Source organism: Macrotis lagotis, chromosome 7 (assembly GCF_037893015.1).
Source record: "Macrotis lagotis isolate mMagLag1 chromosome 7, bilby.v1.9.chrom.fasta, whole genome shotgun sequence".
Classification (NCBI taxonomy): domain Eukaryota; kingdom Metazoa; phylum Chordata; class Mammalia; order Peramelemorphia; family Peramelidae; genus Macrotis; species Macrotis lagotis.
Window position 1 is genome coordinate 66287546 of NC_133664.1, and position 23277 is coordinate 66310822.

Here is a 23277-nt window from a genome sequence, read left to right on the forward strand (position 1 = left end):
AATTTACTCTGTTCTACCTTACTAAATGATAGGGTTTTATGTAAGATATTACTCCAGATTTAGTTTATTTGTTTTTGTTCATGTTTTATTAATATAAAATTTTAAATAAAATTAAAATTTACATATGGATTCTTCCCTTCCATTTATCCTTTTCCTAAACTCTGCCAAAGATTCAAACTTCACTTCTGGCAATCTATGATTGATTTTACTGATAAAGTTAAATACATAAAGAGCTGAAAACAACATTATGTTTAAACTCAGGATACACAGAATGTACAACCAGGATTTTGCCATAAGGGACCAAGTATATTCCCTTCCTACTCTTTGGAAATCAAGGTTTCCTGAACGCTCCTCCAAGTTCTACTACAACACTACAGTATTGTGAACCATACTGATAAAAAATACATTAGAACAAAGAATATATTCATTCACTTGCCCAAAGAACCTAAAAATTAATATAAGGGATTAGTACTTCCATGCCAAATACAAAAATCATATTCCACACATATCTAAGCAAAAACCCTAAAAATAAAAAAGTCCTGCCTTGAAACTGAAACTCCCTCCTAGGTGGTAAAAATCTAAACAGACAGTCTTCTCCATCCACTTGTGATAAAAATCAGTGTTAAAGCTGATTTTTAACACCAAGTCTCCCTGGAAAACAATTCTTCTTAAATCAAGCACAGTCACAAAGGAAATGCATTTATAAAATTTAGATAAATCATCTGGAGTATTTCAGGAATCTGAGTTAACAAATGAAGAAACATGTGATCCCTTCTCCTCCTCCTTCTACCCCATTCTGCAAATCACAGACAGCTACCAGTCAAGACTGAGTGCCAGTCTACAACCTTCTCCTCTGTCAATCAATGGTATCTGAAGAAGTAAAAGCTAGAAATTGTCATTAGCCAACTCTGAATTCAGAATCGGAAAAGAGAGGAGATATAGGCTAAATTCTGTGATTACAAGTTACCTTCTTCAGGGACAACTCTATAGAAGTGTGGAATAAGAGCAAGTAAAAAAAGGTTTCTCCTGCTCTTCAATATAATGGAAGTAAGAGGGTGAGTGCCAAATATACAAAAAAAAAAAAAACTATGACACAAGAGAGTCAGATAAGTATAAGAGGCTCAAACAGAGTGCTACATAAAATGTTAACAGAGAAAGATCATAGGGGAGAAGTATCAGACAAGGCTTCATCAAAGAGAAGGTTCTAAAATTAGACCCTGAACAAAAGAGGGACATCACACTGAGAGGCATAGAAAGAAAAGAGTCCATTTTCACCCCGGGATGGGAGTGGGAGTGCAAACAAGAGTAGAGGTGGAAGAGAAATGAAATGTAAGATAAATGATGAGGAATAGTTTAAGGTAAAGTTAGAAAGGTAAATTGGTAAAAGAGAATTAGAGAGCAAGGGGATGACCATCAATTGGGTAATGGCTGAACATGCTATGGTATATGAATATAATAAAGCACTACTGTAAGAAATCATAAGCAGGTGGATTTCAGAAAAGCCTGGAAAGACTTGTTCAACTGATGCTGAGTAAAGTGAGCAGAACCAGAAGAACATTGTATACATTAACAGAAACACTATATCATAATCAACTATGATACACTTGGCTCTTAGCAATACAGAGATCAAAGATTGTTCTAAAAGACTTCTGAGGGGGTGGCTAGGTGTCTCCCTGAAGTCAGGAGTACCTAAGTTCAAATACATCCTCAGACACTTAATAATTACCTAGCTGTGTGGTCTTGGGCAAGCCACTTAGCCCCACTTGCCTTGCAAAAACATAAATAAATAAAAATAAAAGACTTATGATAGAAAATGCCATCCACATACAGAGAAAGATCTATGGAATGTGACAGCAGATCAAAGCATACTATTTTTACCTTTTAAATTTTCCTTTTTTTTCTTATGGTTTTTCCTTTTGTTCTGGTTCTTCTTTCACAACGTGACTAATAGGGAGATATTTTGACATGATTGGATATGTACATCTATCAAACTGATTGAGGAGGGGGAGAGATGGAAGGGAGGGAAAAAATATGGAACTCAAAAATCTTACAAAAAGTGAATGTTGAAAACTATCTTTACATCTAATTGGAAAAAATACCCAAAAAAAATTTTTTAAAGGAAAAAGAAGAAAGAAAGGAAGGAAGGTAAATTGGAGCCAAGATTATGGAAGGTTTCAAATACAAATATGACTTGTTTGTACTTTTTTTCAGCAGGCAAAAGGGAGGAGACATTTAACATTTTGAAAGAGAAGGATGACATTTCTCAATTGGAAAGGCAATACCAGTTAGAAGAATAAGCAAAAAAAAAATCAACTTCCTTTGAAGGTTACAATAGCTGAAAAACAGGTCCTGAATTGAAATATTGCTAGGATCAACAGAACTTGGCAATTGATTGGATGTATGGGATGAAGGAAATGGAAGTTAATAATAACAAGCTAACCAGAGAAGAGAAAGGAGGACAGTAAAAGTATAAACAAAGAGATATGGTAGAAAGAAAAATTAGAGGCAAAAATGAGAGATCATTAATTGAGTTTTAAACACTTTGATGAATGTACAGGTAGAAATAGTCGACAGATACTTGAAATAACAGATTGTAGTTCTGGAGTAAGGAGAGAAAGTAAAGATACAGATTTGGGAGTCACCTACAGAATGCTGATAAATGAACCAATGAAATCAAGTCTGAGGCAGATAAGTGTGTTAGTTTTGCTGGACAAGGTACAAAAGAAAAATATATTCAGAAATGTATGTAATTTTTAAAATGTAGCAATATAAGATTTTAAGAATAAGAAAAAAGGTCCAAGACAGAACATTTAGGAATACCTTAAATTTTAGAATTGAGAGGAGGTTGAGAAGCTAGCAAAAGAAAGAAGTAGTAGTCACTGAAATAGGAGAACCACAAGACAAATAGCACAGAGGTTCAAGGAGGAGAAGCCATACTCTACAAAAGGTGGTCCACTGAGTGTTTAATATGACTGTGCATATATGATCTATATCATGTTGCTTGCTGTCTTAGGGAAGGGGGGAGGAAAGGAGAAAATTTTACAAAAATGATTGTTAAAACTATCTTTACAGGTAACTGGAAAAAATACTATTAAGATTTTTAAAAAATTAGAAAGTAATGCTACAGAAAGATCATAAGGGATTGAAGTCAGAAAAAAAGTGCAGTGGTCTTAGCAATAAGAAAGCCACAAGTGACCTTAGAGAAATTTGTTCAGCAAAATGATGCTATGAAAGAAGTCAGATTAGAGGGGTTTGGCTAACAGGTGGTAAAGAAATTCAAATAATGTATATAAGGGGTGGGAATAAATTAAAGTCAAATCTGACTGATACCCTGTGGGCTAAGAAGGGTTTTTTTTTTATATTTTAAAGTACAACAATACTTTACTTTAAAATGCAAAAATCATTCTTAGTTCCAGGTACCCTAAAAAAACAGGCAGGGTGACTCCTGGTATAGACCAAAGGTATCAAACTGGAAGACTGCAAAATTTCTGGGTGTGACCCAGATTAAAATATAATTGGGAAATGTTTAACAAAATAGTAAAAATAGAATATAATATAAACCATGTTAATTTGAAGTTTTCTAAGTCAATATGAGACTCACAGGGATCCATTTTTTATTTGAGTTTGACACTTCTGTAGACTATTCTAAGAATCCCATGATACAGGAAGATCATAAAGGGCAATAGCTTGAAGTGTTAAGAGGGTCAAGAGAAGACTTTAGGGGGATAAGAGAGTGAGCTAGCCTAGTAGAGGGGGGATCAGGGATTAATGGAACAAAATTTCTTGTTTGTCTTTAATTTGTCCCTTTTTATTTTCCTTGACCCCAACTTGTTTTTCCTTTGCAAATCTACATCTATTCCCTTTTTTTAAATTATCATTTTTCAGATCCATAACTAAGGTCCTTAAAATATCTTAGATTCAATCTAATTGGTCTTCTTCTCTCCAGGTTATACCTAATCCTAAATTAACCTACACATGACTCTCAAATTAACTACCCCAAAATCAATTTTTTAATATCATTTGCCTCACCTCAAAACTGTATGTAGACACTATGTCTTACCAGATTTTTCTTCTACTACTTTCCACTACAAACTGCTCTGGTCAAATTGATCATTCAATGGCAGCCACACCTAGCCTTTTTTCTTTTTTTTTTCTTGCAAGGCAATGGGAGGGAGGGGCGCTATTAAATGACTTGCCCAATGTCACAAAGCTAAGTAATGATTAAGTCTCTGGGGCCGAATTTGAACTCAAGTCCTCCTGTGCCACCTAGGCTGCCCTATATGTGGCCTTTTACCCAAGTTTTTGCTCATAGTTCCCTCTGCTTTAAGTACTGACCAACCCCTACTTCCCATCAAACTAGATCTTCCACATCTTTCATGATATAGCTCAAAGTCTAAAATTCAAACAAATATTCTAAAATTCAAAAAAAATCTATTAAGCATCTACAACATTCAAGGCAAAAGCACAAAAAGCAGAAAAATACAGAAAAGCACAAAAATAGTCCTTGAAGTCCTAAGGGGGGGGGGGGCAGCTTATAAATTCCTTTGGGTCAAACAGAAAAGAATGATAGAGTATCAGGAAAAACTTTACAAAGGTTTTGGTACCTGAATTGAGCTTCCTTCAAAGAAAGATAACTATTTTAAGAGACAGATATGAAAAGGCTCAGGATGTTTACTTTCATGCCTAAAAGTTGATGATGAAATATCAAATTTGAAAAACAACTAATGGTCTAGTTTTGCTATAACTATAAATGATTAAAGGGGAATAAAAGGAAATAAATAGGAAAGGTAGAAAAGTAGGTGGCAGTCAAATTGTGACGTGATTTAAAGGCCAGGTTAAAGTTCATTATCTTAGAGAAAACAGGCAGCAAATAAAGAATTCTTCCACTTTTTTGTTTCATAGACTCCTGATGGCAGTGTGATAAAGACTATGGAGCTCTTCTCAGAATTATATTTTTAAATGAATAGAAGCAAAAGAAGTAAGATTACAAAGAAAAACCAAATGTTGAAAGAGCATTATCAAAAAAAAAAATTAAGCAACCAAATTTACCCCTATACCCCAAATTTTTGAACAGCGACTGAGATGTCATCTATGCCTTAGGAATATTAGGATGGAAATGAGAGGAGACAACAAGGAGACCAACAAGAATGGTGGCTGTATGAGCAGATAAAAACAGTCAGATGTGAAGGTAGAAGGAGCAAATAACTTGGCAATTTAATTGCCAAATTAGTTTTACAAATATTTTCATTGTGGCTTGAACTGTTCCTTAATGATTTTGCTCTTTAACATTTACCATGTTTACATCCTGTCTCCCTAACTAGACTAAGCATTTGATGTCTCTCTACCCACAAATTAGAGCAATAACCAGCCCTTAAGGTAGGCATTCTAAAAGTATCTTGGGACTTGCACCTGGTCCTCTTAGTGCCACTCCTCACACCTTTTCTTCCAAAATCCTCACACTGTTCAATTTCCACATGATTTCAATGCAAGTAAACCCATCCATTTACTCAAACCCTAGCCTCGTCTCAGAGTATTCATTTATTTTGTGGCAAATTATTTTTCACATTAAATCTTCACTCATTCTAGCAAGTGAGAAATGAAGCAGCATCAAATGAGAACTAGCAACTTCCTTCTGGAATGTGTCACCTTAAAAAGCAAAAAAAGAAAAAAAAAACCAAAAGAATCATTTGGTCTCAGGAGGTACAAAAAAATAAAGCATTTTAGGGGCGGCTAGTGGCATAGTGGATAAAGCACTAGCCCTGGAGTCAGGAGTACCTGGGTTCAAATCCGGTCTCAGACACTTAATAATTACCTAGCTGTGTAGCCTTGGGCAAGCCACTTTAACCCCATTTGCTTTGCAAAAAACTGAAAAAAAAAAAAAAAGCATTTTAGAGGTGGCATTTTAAAATATACCAATTACTTCACTTCCATTCATTTATATTATTAAATATCTATTAAAAGATCTTATTTTTAAGATTTAAGTTCTAAAAAATATGTATATAGTGCGTCAGTCAACCGGCATGAAATAAATAAGTACTCACTATGTGTCAAACATTCCTAATCATGGGGAATAGAAGGGCAAAAGCTGGAACCTGCCCTCAAGGAGCTTACAGTCTCAGGGGAAACTTATGCCACCAGCTCCAAGCCAAACCAGAGAGAGAGAGAATAAACTGGAGAGAGGCATTACCATTAAGGCAGGATCAGCAAAGGCTTCTGGGAAAAGAAAGGGCATTAGCTGAGATTTGAGGGAAGTCAGGAAAGTCAGAAGAGAGAAATTCCCAGTTTTCAGTTTGGAGATAAGTGTCATGAGCAATGAACAGCAGGAAGACTCATTCGACTGCAGAGGGCATGAGGGATTTAAGGTCAAAGAAGACTGGAAAAGTAGGAAGGAGAGGTCAGGTTATAGAGGTCTTTAAAAAACAAAAAGCATTTTATATTTGATCCCAGAGACATCAATAGCCACCCTAGTTGACTGAAGGGGAAGGTAAAATGGTAGAATCAAGATTTCCAAGTTAAACAGTTGGCCTGAGGTCTGTCTCTGAATGTAAAGTATTTATTGTAGGTGTGCAGGTAATCATCACTTATTTTCCTTATTTCCAAAGAAAGTTTGATTGTACTCTAACAGAGCTTAAAGGAATTGCCTTAAGAGATTTTTCTCTTTTTCAACAACAGTGAAGCCTTCTCCCTACATTTCCTCTAAAGCGTTCCATTTTCCTATCTGAGTCAGCATGATGAAACAATGCTGAGTTTTGGAAGCAGAGAATCTGAATTTGAATCCTAGCCCTTACACATTCCTAACACCTTTGTGGCCTTGAACAAATTACTTCACCTCTCCAGCAAGAAATTTTCTCATTTGTAAGAGAGGATAAAATTTAAGTGATGTCCAAGGTCTTTTCCAGTTCTAAATCCATGAATCTATAGGATTCTAAATTTCTGTGACTTAAGACACAACTAGATTGTAATTTCAGATCCATATTGTAAATTCCTAGAAGGCAGGACCTATTTATAGTTCTTCATATTTCCCAAAGTTCCTTCTTACAAAGAAGGTGCTTAACTATTTCAATTTAACCCATACCTGCAGGACTCACTATAATTTAAAGAACAAAAAAGAGTCACCGCCCATTATAATAGCCTTACTCTTAAAGAAGTGTGAGAGAAGAGGAGAGAAGAGGATTCTCAATCACAAACTAAATCTCTAATATTATATTCAATCTTTCACAATAAAAGAGCATCCCTACAAAGAAAACTATGTAATATAATATATGTATATGTATGTAACACACACACACACACACACACACACACACACATATATCCTCATTGCAAAATATCTCTTCTAGATCTCTGGCTAATACTTGTGTCCCAGACAATTTTGTCAAGGAAGGTCTTGCAAAAAAAATGAATTATGAGGCAGTGAATAAAATTTTAAAACTTTCTTTCTCTAAAAGAACTACATTATTGGAGCAAGGGTTCTTTTTGGTTTCTTTTGTATAAGCAAACATCAATAAACATGAATAAAACCAAGACTTCTGAGATCACCACTGAAAGCTTGCTCCACTACTCAACAAGCTAAAAGTAATTATTAATTCTATAGTTTAATGACATAGCATAAGGTAAAAGATTTTTCAACCTATAACTAACTTTAGTAGCAAAAAGCTGACCAAATTGATCCTTAATAAAAATTAGACTGAATCCACTGTCAACAAAAAAGCTCAAAGATTGAATATGAATTCAAAAACCGAATAAAAAGAAAATACAGACTAGAAATGACAAAGCAGTGCTTTTGGGAGGAAGTCCCTGAACCAATTCTTTTGATGTCTCTTTTAAAAAAATGGAAAAAATTGGGAAGAAAAACATATATGAAAAATTTGAATAAATGTATTTCCATATTAAAATCAATACAATTTCTTGCTCAAAAAACCTTATTATTCACAAACCAAAGTTGTCATTTTGTAAATAAATAAATGAAAGTTAGTTTCCTAAATAATACACATGCAAGCAATCATATGCACTAATATCATTCACCTACCAAAATAATTCACATACAATAATGCCTAAGAGAATTCCTATACATGCAGCTTTCAAGTTTAACAAGAATTACCCAACAGACTTCAAGCTTAAGGTCAATATATTCTGTCATATTTTAACACATACTTCACAATGTTATTTAAAATAGTGGCAGCACCTGTTACCACAAAATGAAGCCATTACATCCACCAGGTCAATAATCCAAACTGAAAGTACTAGTTCAAGGATTTCAAAAGGAAATTAAATTAAAAAAACTTCTTATATGCTTCAAAATGATTCTATTTCATGCCATTGGTGCCTCACCAAATTAACTGATTATTTTTTGGAATTATATAGTTAAGTAAATTTTGGATATATTGAAATATTTCAAAAAACACACAAATTTTAATGTTATTTAAGTTACTTCCTGATAATCTACTTAAAATTAATTTCATAATCAAAGAAACTGGGGCAGCTAGGTGGCACAGTGGATAGAGCACTGGCCCTGGAGTCAGGAGTACCTGGGTTCAAATCCGGTCTCAGACACTTAATAATTTACCTAGCTGTGTGGCCTTGGCCAAGCCACTTAACCCCATTTGCCTTGCAAAAACCTAAATAAAAAAAAAAAAAAGAGGAGTACCTGAGTTCAACATCCAACCTCAGATACTTTCTAATTACCTAACTGTGTGGTCTTGGGCAAGCCACTTCACCCCACTGCCTTGCAAAAGTCAAAAACAAAACAAAACAAACAAAAAAAAAAACATAATCAAAGAAACTTAGAATTTACTTTCAAGAAAAATGAGATTTGGTAAAAGAAAATTACTGGAAGACAAGCATCTTAGGGGGAAATCAATACAAATAAAAGCAACATATATTTTAGAATATGTTATAAAACTGAAAACTGGAGATTAAATCTACTCAATACTGATAATATATAATCCAGCTGGGCTTCTGTGAGCAACATTTCATTAAGTTCTAACAGTTAATAACATAACTAAGTAGAGTTTTGTCTATGCAAAACATGCATTTTCTGAAATAAAAGAGGAACCCTCTAATTTCCTCCTGTATTGCAAATAAGGGTTCTCAAAAATGCTCAACTCTTGCCTTTTATGGAGTAAGTGCAATTTCATCATAACAAGTTAGTAACATAAAATACTACCTCAAGTCTTCTTAAAAACAATTTCAAAAAAAAAATAGAACTCTGGCAATATTTCCATCAACAACTTTTTAAAAAATTCATTCATGATTAAAAATGATCCAAATCAAAAATTAAGGATTATCATTTGTAAATATCTCAAGACACTGCATAACTGACTTAATATTTTAGACTATTTTAATTACTAGATGACTTTGTAGTAATCTCTTTGAAAAAATATTTTATAGCTTTTCGACCTTGTTATGACTATATTATACTTATCACCTATAAAAAATTAGTTTGGGATTTGCAAATAGTCTTCACTAGAAGAATCACTAAAAAGCTACCTGTAAAGTAAAATTCTGTACATCAAGTCCTCTTTTTTTATTGATTTACACTGAAAATCTTGGGGGTGGCTAGGTGGTGTAGTGGATAAAGCACCGGCCTTGGAGTCAGGAGTACCTGGGTTCAAATCCAGTGTCAGACACTTAATAATTACCTAGCTGTGTGCCACTTAACCCCATTTGCCTTGCAAAAAACCTAAAAAAAAAAATCTGTAGGTTTTTCTGTCCATTTTTCTCATTTTATTATCAGAATATCAAAATTCTCTAATTAGAATTTTAGTTATATCAACATTTAATTATGATAATAGACTTAGAGCTAGAAGGGCATTCTTAAAGTGGAGTCCATGAATTTTTTTCCTATTGATAATGATATTTCAATATAATTAGCTTCCTTTTAATAATCCTGTTCTTTTTGGATTTGAAATTTTATGGATTTGAAATCATTATTCTGAGAAGGTACTTGTTTATTCATAGGAGTCCCCAGGCTGCCAAAGGAGTTCATGAAACCAACAAAGTGAAGAAGCCCTGGTCAAGGGCTGGGAAGGACCTCAGGGGATCCCTCTGGTCTAACCCACTCATTTTTCAGAGGAGGAAACATTAAGTGATTTTCTTAAGGTCACACAGTAGGAAAGGTAAGATTTGATCCCAGATTTTCTGACTCCAAATTCAGTGCTCATCAAAGGGTACTAAACTGCCTCTAAAGAAGGTATTTTAACCCTAAAACAGGAAGATGAGAGGTACATTAGTTTTAGTCTACTTGAAACAACTTAACTCAACAAGAACATAGAAGGCTGGATTTTTTTTCCCCTTTGCTGCCACACACTTAAATATTGGATATATTAACCAGCTCAACATGGCGTTTCCCGGCCCTGGGAGTTGAAAGGGAATGGAGACACTGAGACCTGGATAAAAGTAACTCTAATATCCTCATCATAGCTTAGCAATTCTGGGTTTGAAGTCCTCCACCCAGTACAAGCTAGGGAGGTTCCCTGTCCCACAGGCAGAGCAATGACCTCAGCCACCTCACTAGGAAGAAGAGCTTAAGCAAATTCTGTCCAGGCTGTGGAGTCTCCATCATTCATTACCTCACCAACTCTGTCTGTCTTCTCTTTCCACTCAAAAGATAGATATAATCCTAATGGTTTCTACTAAACACTTCATCACAATTCTGATATTTTTGGTGATCTCACTGGAGCAGGTAACAAAAACAGCAGAAACCAACAAGGACATAAAATTCAAAGAATTCAGGCCCAAGAATTCCAATGAGATATAATGGAAAGAGTTCTGGATTGCAGTCCCCAATCTAGAGCAAATCATTCACTTCTTTTACACTATCCTCATCTGTAAAATGAGAGGTTTTAATTAGATGATCTTTATAGTCTCTTCTAGCTCTGATTTCATGATCCTATTTTTTTTTACAGCTCTCAGAAAATTCTTCACTCTCTCATTCTAAAACAAATACCACCCCCAGCCTATTAGCACAATAAAGAATTCATGAGTTTCACTGAAGTTAAAATGTCTTTAATCTTCCTTTCTTAAAATTCAGTATCAATATCAATTTTGATATGTAACAAGAGTATATATCATTGTAAACTATTGCTTTGCAATTTTCTTCATAAATATCCCTGTTAGTAAACAATTTCTGTTTTAAAAAATGAATATTATTTTATTCTATTAATGGAAGAAATGAGCAACAAAAAGTTAAAAAGACTTTGGCTATGTTGCACACCATCAGTGGTATTGACAAACAAATCTGTCTCCTTAATTAACAGGAGACATACTGCTCAAACTACTAGCTACCTTCTCCAAAAAAGGCCAGTAATATTTTCCTGGTCAATCAGTACCCTTCTTATATAAGTAGCTTGAGATCAATCATCATATGCTCCCTATACTGTATAAAGTCACATATTCCTTTGTATATTGTGATATATATTGAATGACTGAAAATTATTTTATTCAATGTAATGAGTACCTAATGAGGGGAAAGGCAATGAGAAGTACAAAATGCCAGTGAGGTTTATTTTTTGCTTTCCAGTCAAAGGATAACAACCAATACTGCAAAAAGAAAAATTCCAATAAGTTTGGTTTTTTTCTATACCAAAGCCTCAAAAATGTCCCCAAATTACAGTTTAACTTGTTCCTATTTTTACTTCTACTTCTCCCATCAATGGTAGTTAAGAAAGGAATATATTTACATATTCTTCTTAAAATCCCTTCAGTTTCTTTTTCTTTTCATAATAGAAAGCTCTTTACTTCAGGACATATCTTAGACTTTTAACTCATGAATGTCTAATATTAAGTCTAAAATTTCACTAAAGTTATAGAGGAGGGTTTCTTCAAAGTTAGATCACAGCACAAATGAAACATGAAAGAGTCATTTTCCACTCCAAGAAGTGTTAGCATACTCCAGAGATTAAATCAGCTGAGATATGCATGAGAAACTACGATTTAAGTCTTCTCATGATTAAGAGAATATTTCAGTATTTTTAAAAAAATTTTGACCAAAAAGGTGACATGAAATCAATCCTACAGCAGTCAAAATTATTCAAAAAGTTAAAAACATTTAATGAAATCCAATTATAATTAAAACTTTTTAAAATATATATAGAAAAGAAAAAAGTGCTTATTTCTAGACTTAATACAATTTCAAATATTGTGCTGTCATAAGAAATATCAGTTATTTGCACAGATGAAGATGAGTGTCATTTATGAAAACATAAAAATTACCACATTAGGCCGGATCCAAGATCTATCCAACCCTACAATCTGCCTGACAATCACCAAAAAATGTGCTGTCACCCTTAACATCGACCTCAAAGTTTAGAAAAGATTCTGAAAGATTTCAGGTTAATTTAGAAATTTATTTGTGAATCAGTCACTCAAGAAGAGAGCTAAACTTTTTTTTTAATTTATAAGTCTAGCCTATTCCATCTCCTTGGATAAGTAGTAAAGTGGTAGAGAGTGGCTCTGGAATCAAAAGATATGGATTAGACTGTTAGTGCCCCCCCCCAGCCTCCATTTCTTCAACTGTACAATAAATTGGAGTAGATGGTCTCAGATTCTATGATTTTAGAATACTGGATAAAGCTGCCAGCCAGGCAGAACAGAGAATCTAATCTTAAATTCATGCCCACCAGGGAAATTTAGTAAAGTCACATAATCTTTCTGGACCTCAGTTTACTTTTCTGTAAAAGAAAAGCTCATTCATATAGTAACCACCTAATAGAGTTACTATGACATTTCAAATGAAATAACACAGTTTTACAAAAGGTTAAATATAAATTTAAGTTGCTATTGCTTTTTTTTTGTTTTGTTTTTGCAAGACAATATGGTTAAGCGACTTGCCCAAGGTCACACTACTAAGTATTAAGTGTCTGGGTCTCGATTTGAACTCAGGTCCTCCTGACTCCAGGGTCAGTACTCTATCCACTGCTCCACCTAGCTGCCCCTTATCTCTTTTTTTTAGGTGTTTGCAAGGAAAATGGAGTTAAGTGGCTTGCCCAAGGCCACACAGGTAGGTAATTATTAAGTGTCTGAGACGGGATTTTAATTCCTGACACTGTCCCTTATCTCTTAAGCAACATACTATTTTCTTTTTTATTTGTCCTGTTATTTTTTGCTTTCCCAAAGTTTTTAATATAGCAATAAATCTTCTGATAAATCTAGATCAGGCGTTCTTATGCTTTTTTTAAAAGAACCCCTTTGACAGTCTGATGACAGACCTCTTCCCAAAACAATACAATAAAACAAAATTCAAAGAATTACCGGAGAAACTAAAATGAAATAGCTATACCAAAATAGTTTCTGAAAAAAAAGTTCATAGACCCCCTAAGAACTCTTGGCTCTACTTCTCCAGTTCCACCATGTTTAAGACCAGAAATGAATGTCACAAAATTCCATGAATTACATTATTCCAGTTACAAATGTTTTCAGATATCCCCCCCCATGAGTTCTCTTTTGATGGAATATTTTATTTACCTTTATAGTATCTTTATTTACCTTCTATAAAGGTCTCTGATGCAAGCTGAGTTCTAAAGAGTTTGAAGTATATTTAATAATTATCAGGGAGTCAAAAAAGACTGGGAAGTGACATGAGCAGATCTGCACCAAAGAAATAACAGTCCAGAAGCTGTGCAAAAGACAGATGGGGGAAGAAAAGAAAGTAGGTACAGGAAGACTTGGTCTACAATTGTCCAGAGAAGCGATTATAAATGCCTAGGCTTGATGGGAGAAAGGAAACAGGGAAAGGAGAGGTGTGTGCTATGTTGTGGAAGTGGAGTTTGGTACCTGACTAAATATGAGGGGAGAAATAGGAAAGAAAACACTGTATCATTTAGTGAAATTTAGTAAAAATGTAGATCCTGAAAGCCTTTTTCATCCTTTTCGTCACAAACTTTCCATCATACTTTTCATTGTCTAGTAACCATTCTACCAGCAACATGGTTGCAGACAGAGATTTCTCAGACAGCAGAAAGTGAACTCCATGATACTTAGTTGCAGAGTTTTGAAGTCACTTCCATTCATATTATCCAAACTAAGACTATATGAGACCACACTTTGCCTACAGTGATGACAGTCTATGAATTCACAGGACATAAAGTTTTGGAAAACTGTTCTAAAAACTAATCTGAAACACACGATGAAGTGCACTAGAATCAGATTCTTTGAGAGGAAGATGAACTTAATGGTCATCTAGTCCAATCACTGTTCTAATTCTCAAACCCTTTTTACACAAAATGAAAAGCTCACTACAATAATTGGCCATATGATTTTCTAACAGCTCTGTTAGACCTCATACTTTACTAAAATGTCTTGCCTTTCAATAAAACCAATCCTTTGGTTCTAGTTCTCTTCTTAGGAATCAAGTGACCTAAATCTATTCTTTTCTTCCAAGTGACAGCCCTTCAATTATTTGAAGGCAGTGATTCTAAATTCTCTTCTCCAGGTTAAATATCCTTTGGAAGTTCAACATTACTCAATCTGAAAAAAAAAAAGCTTAAACCTGCATTCAAGTTACAATACTAAAACCTATAAAGTTCCTTTCAAAAGATTATATAAGGGACAGGTAGGTGGCGCAGAGGTAAACATCCACCCTGGACTTGGGAGAACCCGAATTCAAATTCAATCCCAGACACTTAATATTAGCCACTTAAATCCAATGCCTTGCAAAAAAGTAAAAGAAAAAAAGGTTATTTAGTTGCACATCATTATCACCCTATCTGAAGATATTGTTGATATAGTGTATTGGTTTCTTTTACACAGAAAGAGACTCAAAAAAAAGTTATTCTCTACCCTTTAGGTCAAACACATGAGAGAACAGTAATAAAAATCTCAATCAGCCATAGTAATAACAAGAGTAGTGGTGATGCCTTCACCAATACCACATTCACTTTCTACCTAATTTGGATGGCAAGATGGGTTCATAAGGCATGAGACGTAAGCAAGATCTAAAAGTTAAGGACTATATCCTGATAATTCGCCATTTTATGCATTTGTCATTATTTTTAAAGTAGTTTCCTCTCTTTTTTAAGGTCTGGGGTAAAAAATACAAGTCACTAAATAAAAAAGTTTAGGATTCTTAGTTTTTTGGTTTTATGAGGGAGGGCGAGTACAGAACATGAAGCAATTTATGCTAATGGAGGAGATTAATGGTAGAGTTTAAATTGCTTTCAAGTTTTGCAATAGAAAAACAAAAAACAACTATGCTACAAAGAAAAAAAACTGGACAGGTTAAAACTTGTGTTACCATACCATGTACCTGTCATATTTCCCAACATATAAAACCAAATGGAAACTCCCCCATTTTGAAAGTATCTAGCTACAGATCTTGGATCTAGGTTTATAGAAGATTCAAATAAGGTATTTTATGTTCTGACTTGTAAGATCCTTCCAAATTTCACCTGAACTTTGCAGGCTTAGCTTTGTACCTTCGTATGTGCTTTTCATTTGGTGAACTAAGAAATTATTTTCTAGTTTACCAAATGAATGTTTTTTTAAATCCATGTTATCAATGGTAAGAATAAGAGTCGATAATCTCTTCTTCAATATAGTATGTCTAAAAAAAAAACCAGAAATCTTATTGTCTGATCTTGCTATCTCTTATACTTTTTGTTTCTTCCTTAGAGATATGATTTCTCTCTCATCACATTCAATTTGGATCAATGTACAACATGGAAACAAAGTAAAGACTGACAGATTGCTTTCCGTGGTGGGGGGTGGGGAGTAAGACTGGGGGAAAAAATTGTAAAACTCAAATAAAATTTTAATTAAAAAAAGAAAAAAGTTAAAAGCACTATAAAAAATATAGTATGTCTAATAACATAATATCTAGCAGGTAGCAGGGACTTACTAAATATTCAAATGAATATGAAAATTAAGGTTTTAAATATTTACAAAAGCAACTACTCATTTCCTTGACTTATAAGGAGAGATAAAGTGAAGGAAATGCAAGCACTGACAAGACTATTTTCAAAAATTTTCTCCTCATTACGGAAGTAACCCAAACCTTCAAAAGTCCTTGTTTGCCATGATCCAATATTTAGGGAACTTCCTACCACATGATTATTAATATGAAGTGCCCCATGTAATGTGCTGGCAACCATCACAATTTATCCATTATTTCCACACCCTAAAAATTTACAGCTGAGTTGTGACAAATGCTTTTCCATCTAAACTCAGTCCAAGAAAACTGGCACTAGGGGCGGCTAGGTGGCGCAGTGGATAAAGCACCGGCCCTGGAGTCAGGAGTACCTGGGTTCAAATCCGGTCTCAGACACTTAATAATGACCTAGCTGTGTGGCCTTGGGCAAGACACTTAACCCCATTTACATTGCCAAAAAAAAAAGAAAGAAAGAAAGAAAATTGGCACTGATAAAAATTCTCTTCTAGACAGAATCTCTAGGTTTCTTGACTTTCTATTTTTCATTATCAGACAGGGTGTTCCAACCTCAGTTCTGACTCTGAGGACACCGTGTGAGTGTGTATAGAGATATAGATGTGTGTAGATATATTTGTGTCTCTTTCTATACACATGAAAGTAAATGTTTGGGGGGTGGCTAGGTGGTGCAGTGGATAGAGCACCAGCCCAGAGTCAGGAGGACCTGAGTTCAAACCCGGCCTCAGACACTTAATAATGACCTGGCTGTGTGGCCTTGGGAAAGCCACTTAACCCCATGGCCTAGCAAAGAATAACTTTCTGCCTTCGAGACGCTTCTAAACCGTGCCCTCCCCAGCCCCCCACGACCCCCGCCCGGGGGGCTTCCCGGATGACAGCGGCTCGGGACGCGGAGATGGGACAAGCCAGCCGAGCCCCCGGGCCGCCGAGGTGCCGGAACTTCGGGCTTCGGGGAGGCGCCCCGGCCCGGGAGCGGAAGTGAAACTGAGGGGGGCCCGGCCCGGGACCCCGGGGCCCAGGCGGCTCCCGGCGGGGTGACTCACGGCCCAGGCCGGGCACACCCTCGGGGCCGGCTGCCCGGCTCACCGCACCCTCTCGGGCGGCCCCACACACACACACACACACACACACACACACACCGGGCACACGCGTGTGGCCCGCACATACGTGGGACACACGCACGCGCTGCCTCGACTTCCCCGCGCCGGGCCGCCTCCCCTCCCCCTCACCTGGATGTAGTTGTTCTCACAGTAGTCCGCCACCCGGGTCAGGTTCTGGTAGCTCTCGATCAGCGCCCTCTTGCCGGACGGGATCTCCTCCTCTAGCAGCATCTGCAGCTCGGCCATGTTCGCCTCCTCCGCATCGCTCCCTCCGGCGTCCGGGAGACGAGGCGCGGCGGAGTCCCAGCCCGAGCCTCCCAGCCTCCGAGCCTCCCCGCCCGGATGCGAGCCGCCTACCCGCCCTCCCGCCGGGTATTGTGGGACGTCGCCGCCTCCTCTTCCTCCTCCCCTCCCCCGCCGCGGCCTCGTTCTCGCGAGGCGCGAGCTTTCGGCTTCCCCTCCCCCACCCCGCGGCTTCAGGACCGGGAGACTGGGGGAGGGGATGCCTCTTTTTCGCATGGCCCTCTGGGAGTCGTAGTCTTCCCCCGCCCGCCACCCTTCCCCGGATGGCCACTGCGCACGCGCCTGAGCTTCTGGCGGGAGAAGGGAAGAGCGGAGGTGAGAGGAAGGAGGAAGGGGCATGGCGGCGTTGCGTCCGAAGCCCGCCGGCAGGTGGCACCTGAGGGGCGGCGCGTGCCAGCCTCGGCCGCCTAGGCGCAGAGCGAGGTGGCGGGGTGTGCCGTGACCTTAGCCTTGCCCTTCCTGGGGCTCCCGGGAGGCGCCGAGCGGCCCCTCCCTCCTCCCGGGGCCCGGCACGCAGCTGGCGCCCCCTCAAAGCCAGCTGCCCCCTTCACTTCACCTGCAACTCCGGCCCCCATCCAAGAACTGTGTTGCCCGCCCGGAGCGGCCCGGGGGCCCGGAGCGGGCTCAGGTAAAGCGGGACCTGCAGCCTCCCCCGGGAAACCTCTGCTCCTTTGTCTCAAGGAATTACTCAGCAGCCTGCGGCCCGATCATTAGCAATAATTTAGCACTTTAAGGGCTGCAAATAGCATTTTCTACTCTTTTACCAGACCGCCCTGAGAGGTATCATTTTACTTGACTAATGAGGAAACGGAGTCAGAGAGAGACAGAGGTTAATTGACTTGCCCCGGCTGTGTGACCTGGACTGGCCGGTCAACCCCTACTGGCCTCAGCTTCTGCCTCTCCGAAATAGAGATCATATATGATTTCTCCCTCATCACACTCAATTTGGATCAATGTACAACATGGAAACAAAGTAAAGAATGACAGAGTGCTTTCGGGGGGGGGGGGGAGTAAGATTGGGGGGGAAATTGTGAAACTCAAAATCCTTAATGGGACGGCTAGGTGGTGTAGTGGACAGAGCACCGGCCCTGGAGTCAGGAGGACCTGGGTTCAAATCCGGCCTCAGACACTTAATAATGACCTAGCTGTGTGGCCTTGGGCAAGCCACTGAACCCCGTTTGCCTAGCAAAAAAAAAGAAAAAAAAACTTAAAAAAATCTTTAATAAAAGAAAACAATAGAAATCATAACATCAGCTTCCCAGTGTGGTTATGGGCATCAAATATTAGTAAAGATATAAATGCTAGCTGTGGCAGTAAGTGTTTGAGGGCAGCTGTGCATTGAGGTCTCTTGACTCTAAGTGTAGCACTCTCCTCACTGTGCCACCCACCTGCCTCTGAATTTCTATAAACCGTAAAAGAGAGAGACTGACTGTTCATGAAACTGCAGATCTCTTATGTACAGCTGGCTTTTCTTTTTAATGTATAAATATAACCTTAGCTTTTCAAAGCTGTCATATTTGTGCTCTCTAGACTTCCTTACAGTGTAAATCTTAGAGCTATTTTGATATGGAAACTTCCCTTCACTGATTATTAGGGATTACTTTACAATTTATAATCATCTTGTGTGCTTAATTTTAAAATAGCTTCACATGGATTATTAAAATTTGATTATGTCCTCTTTGTCTTGGTCTCTTTAATAATAAAGACTGGACCTATGATTTCACTAGAACCCAGGTGAGGGAAATCCTTCCATCAATGCCTGATGACATCTTTTCTTCAAATTATGAGAATTGCCTGAGTAGAACTGCATAGCAAAGAGTGTATTTAAATAAAATGATACATTTTTAAACAATGGTGATTAAAGAAAAATTTTGCATTTTTCTACAGGACTTTGCCATTTTCAAATTGCTTTTACTTATATTTCATTTAATCATCATAGCTCTCTAAATTAAACAAAATGGGTTTTATAATCCATATTTAGAGAAGAAACTGAGGCTCAAAGAAATGAATAAGTCAATTACATGATGTGATTCAATATGATTATTATGGAAATACGTTTAACATATTTTTTTACATGTATAATCTATATTAGATTACTCTCTATTTAGAAGAGGGGGAATGGTGGCAGCTAGGTGGCACAGTGGATAGAGCACCAGCCCTGGAGTCAGGAGTATCTGAGTTCAAATCCAGCCTCAGACACTTAATAATTACCTAGCTGTGTGGCCTTGGACAAGCCACTGAACCCCATCGCCTTGCAAAAAAAAAAAAAAGAAGAAGAAGAGGAGGAATGGAGGGAGAAAAATGTGGAACTCAAAAATCTTACCAAAAGTGATTGTTGAAAACTATCTTTACATGTAGTTTGAAAAATAAAGTTTAATTTTTTTAAAAAAGCTAAATGAGATATCATTAATAAGTTAACATATTAAGATGCAGAAACAGAAATAAAATCCCAGTTTTCAAATTCTTAATCCAATCCTTTCATTACTTAATGTAACATGCACTTGCAATATGAAAAAAATGTGATCCATTTGAGTCTACAATCTATAATAACATTATTTTCCAAACTCTAAATCAGAAAATATCATCCAATATTTTTTTCAATTTGATTTAAAGGGCAACAGAACGATAAATATTTTGACTCAGAACTAAAATATTAAAATGGATAATAATCAGGCCTTTACTGACTGCCATCTTAAGAGACTTATTTTGAATGGATTTTTTTATTAAGCGATTAGAATGTCTTGGGCATTAAGGCAAATGGGGGCTTAAAGCCTGAAGCATTGAAGCACAGTTTTTCTATTTTCCAAATTCAAATGTTTTATATATATATATATATATATATATATATATGTATATGTATGTATGTATATGTATATGTATATACATATACATATATACATACAATTATGAGTTTTACTGTATATATATATATATACAGTAAAACTCATAATTGTAGAACCAAATTCTAACAAAATAAGCTAACTGTGCCAGACTCTTTAAAATATATAGCAATAATAATAACTTAGCCTTTTACTGCTTTAAAATGTGAAGAGAGCACTTCACTCATTTTAGCCTCACAATATGTCTGAGAGGTAGATGCTCTTATTAACCCCCTTTTATTGACAAGGAAACTGAAGAAGACAGAAGTTAAATGACTTGCCCAGTCATTCAGCTAGTAAGCTCCTGAGGTTCTATGATAGCATATACATGTTTTTACTAAATCATAGTATCCTCGACACTTAAAAATTAGACTCAACATTAGCAATTATCTACTCTAGCCTCTTAGTCAATTCAAGAGTCCCTTCCTTGGCATTCCTAATAGAGGAACAATCAACCTTCTCTTGAACACTTTTCAAAAGACCATCAGTCCTCTGCTTAAACATTTGTGGGGCACCTGGAAAATAGTAACATATAAATGTTAGCTCTCATTTATTGTTATAATTATTTACATTACGTGGAGCCTCACTACTCACAAGGAGCACCATTCCATTTCTGTTGTTAGAAACTTACTACTATTGTTCTAAAATCTGCTTCTCTTACCATTTCAACCATTTGGAAATTTTGCCCTTATAACTGATGCAAATTTAATATCCCTGTCATCTATCTTACTTACATTCTATATTTTCTTCAACTGAAAGTTCACAATTCCTTCCACAATTCCTTATGTGACATAGTTACCAGATCCTAGATGTGTTCCATCTGGCATGTACCAGTGACCCCAGAGTGAATCCAATTCTCCAAATGTGATCTAACTACTAAAGAATACATCAGGACTGTCCCACTTCTTTTTTTTTTCGAACATATTTTAGGATCAAAGGATCTAGTATCTCATCTATAGATATTCTCTCCCTGGATAGAGAAGCCAGGTCACCTGCATCTTCTTGTCCAATGTGATTACTGTCTGTGTCTTTCAGTGAATATATGGAGAATCTGCCCAAAGTTCTGAATGCCTTTACTAAGCCACATAATCTTTTGTACCTACCTATAGAACACACATGCTGTTTTAACAAATCAAACTTTTTCCCTATTAGATGTCAGAACTTAATTTTTTCATCTTAATAGTATTTTATTTTTTCTAATTACTTGTAAAAATAGTTTTCAACATTCATTTTTGTAAAATTTTCTCCTACCCTTCCTTCTTTCTCCCCTCCCCAAGACAACAAGCAATCTAATATAGTTTATAATGCAAAATCATATTAAACATATTTCCATATTATTCATTTTGTAAAAGAAGACTCATACCAAAGGGAAAAAGCCATGAAAATGAAAGAACAAATTTTAAAAAGTGAAAACAGTATGCTTTGATCTCCATTCAAACTCTATAGTTCTTTCTCTGGTGTGACTGGCATTTTTCATCACAAGCTTTTTAGAATTGTCTTTGATCACTGTATTTCTGAGAAGAGTTAAATCTGTCATAGTTGATCATCACCCAGTGTTGCTGTTAAAATGTTCTACTGACTTCATTCAGCATCAGTTCATATAAGTCCAGATTTTTCTAAAATCTGTCTGCTCATCATTTCTTATAAAACAATAGTATTCCATTACATTCAGAAACCTCACCATGTTCAGTCATTCCCCATTGGATGGGCATCCCCTCAATTTCCAATTCTTTTGTCACCACAAAAAGAGCTGCTATAAATAATTTTTACATGTGGGTCCTTTTCCCTTTTTATGATATTTTTGGGATACAGACCTAGTAGTAGTAGTGTTAATGGATCAAAAAATATGCAGTTTTATTGTTCTTTGGGTTCAGTTCCAAATTATACTCTAAAATGGTTGGATCAGTTCACAATTCCACCAATGCATGGTTTCTCTATATCCCTTCCAACATTTATCATTTTCCTTTTTTTGTCATATGAGCCAATCTGATAGGTATGGGATATCAGAACTTTCTAAGATCTGCCTTAAAATGGAATGGGAATTCTTAGCTTTGTCATCCTTTACTCCTGATATATGACCGGTTCACTTCCTTTTCTACCCATACATAGCTTCATGATGCTTTTTTTTTTAATTTGTTTTGACATCTTTTGTTTGTATATCACCATCATTTCTCAAATATTCCTCCTCCCTGCACCACTGAAAAATTTTTTCTTGTTAGTGGTTTCAGTGACATCTGATTCTTTGTGACCCAATTTGAGGTTTTCTTGGCAAAGATAATGGAATCGGGGTGGCTAGGTGGCGCAGTGGATAAAGCACTGACTCTGGAGTCAGGAGTACCTGGGTTCAAATCCGGTCTCAGACACATAATTACCTAGCTGTGTGGCCTTGGGCAAGCCACTTAACCCCATCTGCCTTGCAAAAACCTAAAAAAAAAAAAAAAAGATAATGGAGCCATTTGCCATTGCTTCTGCTCATTTTACAAATGAAGAAACTGAGGAAAACAGGTTTAAGTGACTTGCCAGGGTCACACAGACTAGTAAAATCTGAGGCCAGATTTGAACTCAGGAAGATTAAACTTCCTGACTCTAAGCCCAGCACTGTCTTCTGTGCCACCTAGCTAGCTCATTTTTTTAGTACAAAGATTAAGAAGAAGGGGTGGAAGAGGGGGAGGGGTTCAGCAAAATTGCAAAGAAGGGAGGCATAATATCTTGGCATATCATCATTGTATTATGCTGATGCAGTATTCTGTTTTTGGGTGCAGAGATGGGGGAGGAGTAGCAGAGGATGCTGTCCTTCACAATTACACTTTCATGGTTAACATTGTTTTTTTGGTTCTGCTGCCTTCACTCTGCCTCAACAAATCTCCCAGGGTTTTTTATGTTCATCATTTCTTACAGTACCTATAATATTCCATAACATTGTATTCCAAAATTTGGTTAGACTTTCCCCAATCAATCAGCATCCTCTATGTTTTCAGCTATTGCCTGCTACAAAAAAGCAATGCTAGGGGGTGGCTAGGTGGCACAGTGGATAGAGTCCTGGCCCTGGAGTCAGCAGTACCTGAGTTCAAATCTAGTCTCAGACACTTAATAATTAAATAATTACCTAGTTGTG

The 23277-nt window shown here is 36.8% G+C and overlaps 1 protein-coding gene across 9 annotated transcripts in view; it reads right to left on the reverse strand.

Annotated features, from left to right (window-relative positions):
- Positions 1 to 17334, reverse strand: part of ABI1 (abl interactor 1) — a 96693-nt gene extending 79359 nt beyond the window's left edge. For 2 of the 9 annotated variants that reach the window (XM_074193030.1, XM_074193031.1), the window contains exon 1: positions 17110 to 17332. In XM_074193030.1, coding sequence (XP_074049131.1) covers positions 17110 to 17226 — 117 coding nt within the window. In that variant the 5' untranslated portion in view covers positions 17227 to 17332. Of the gene's footprint in view, positions 1 to 17109 lie in introns of all 9 variants that reach the window. The other 7 variants (XM_074193037.1, XM_074193034.1, XM_074193038.1 and 4 more) reach the window with 5 other exon arrangements.
- Positions 17335 to 23277: the final 5943 nt, after the last annotated feature.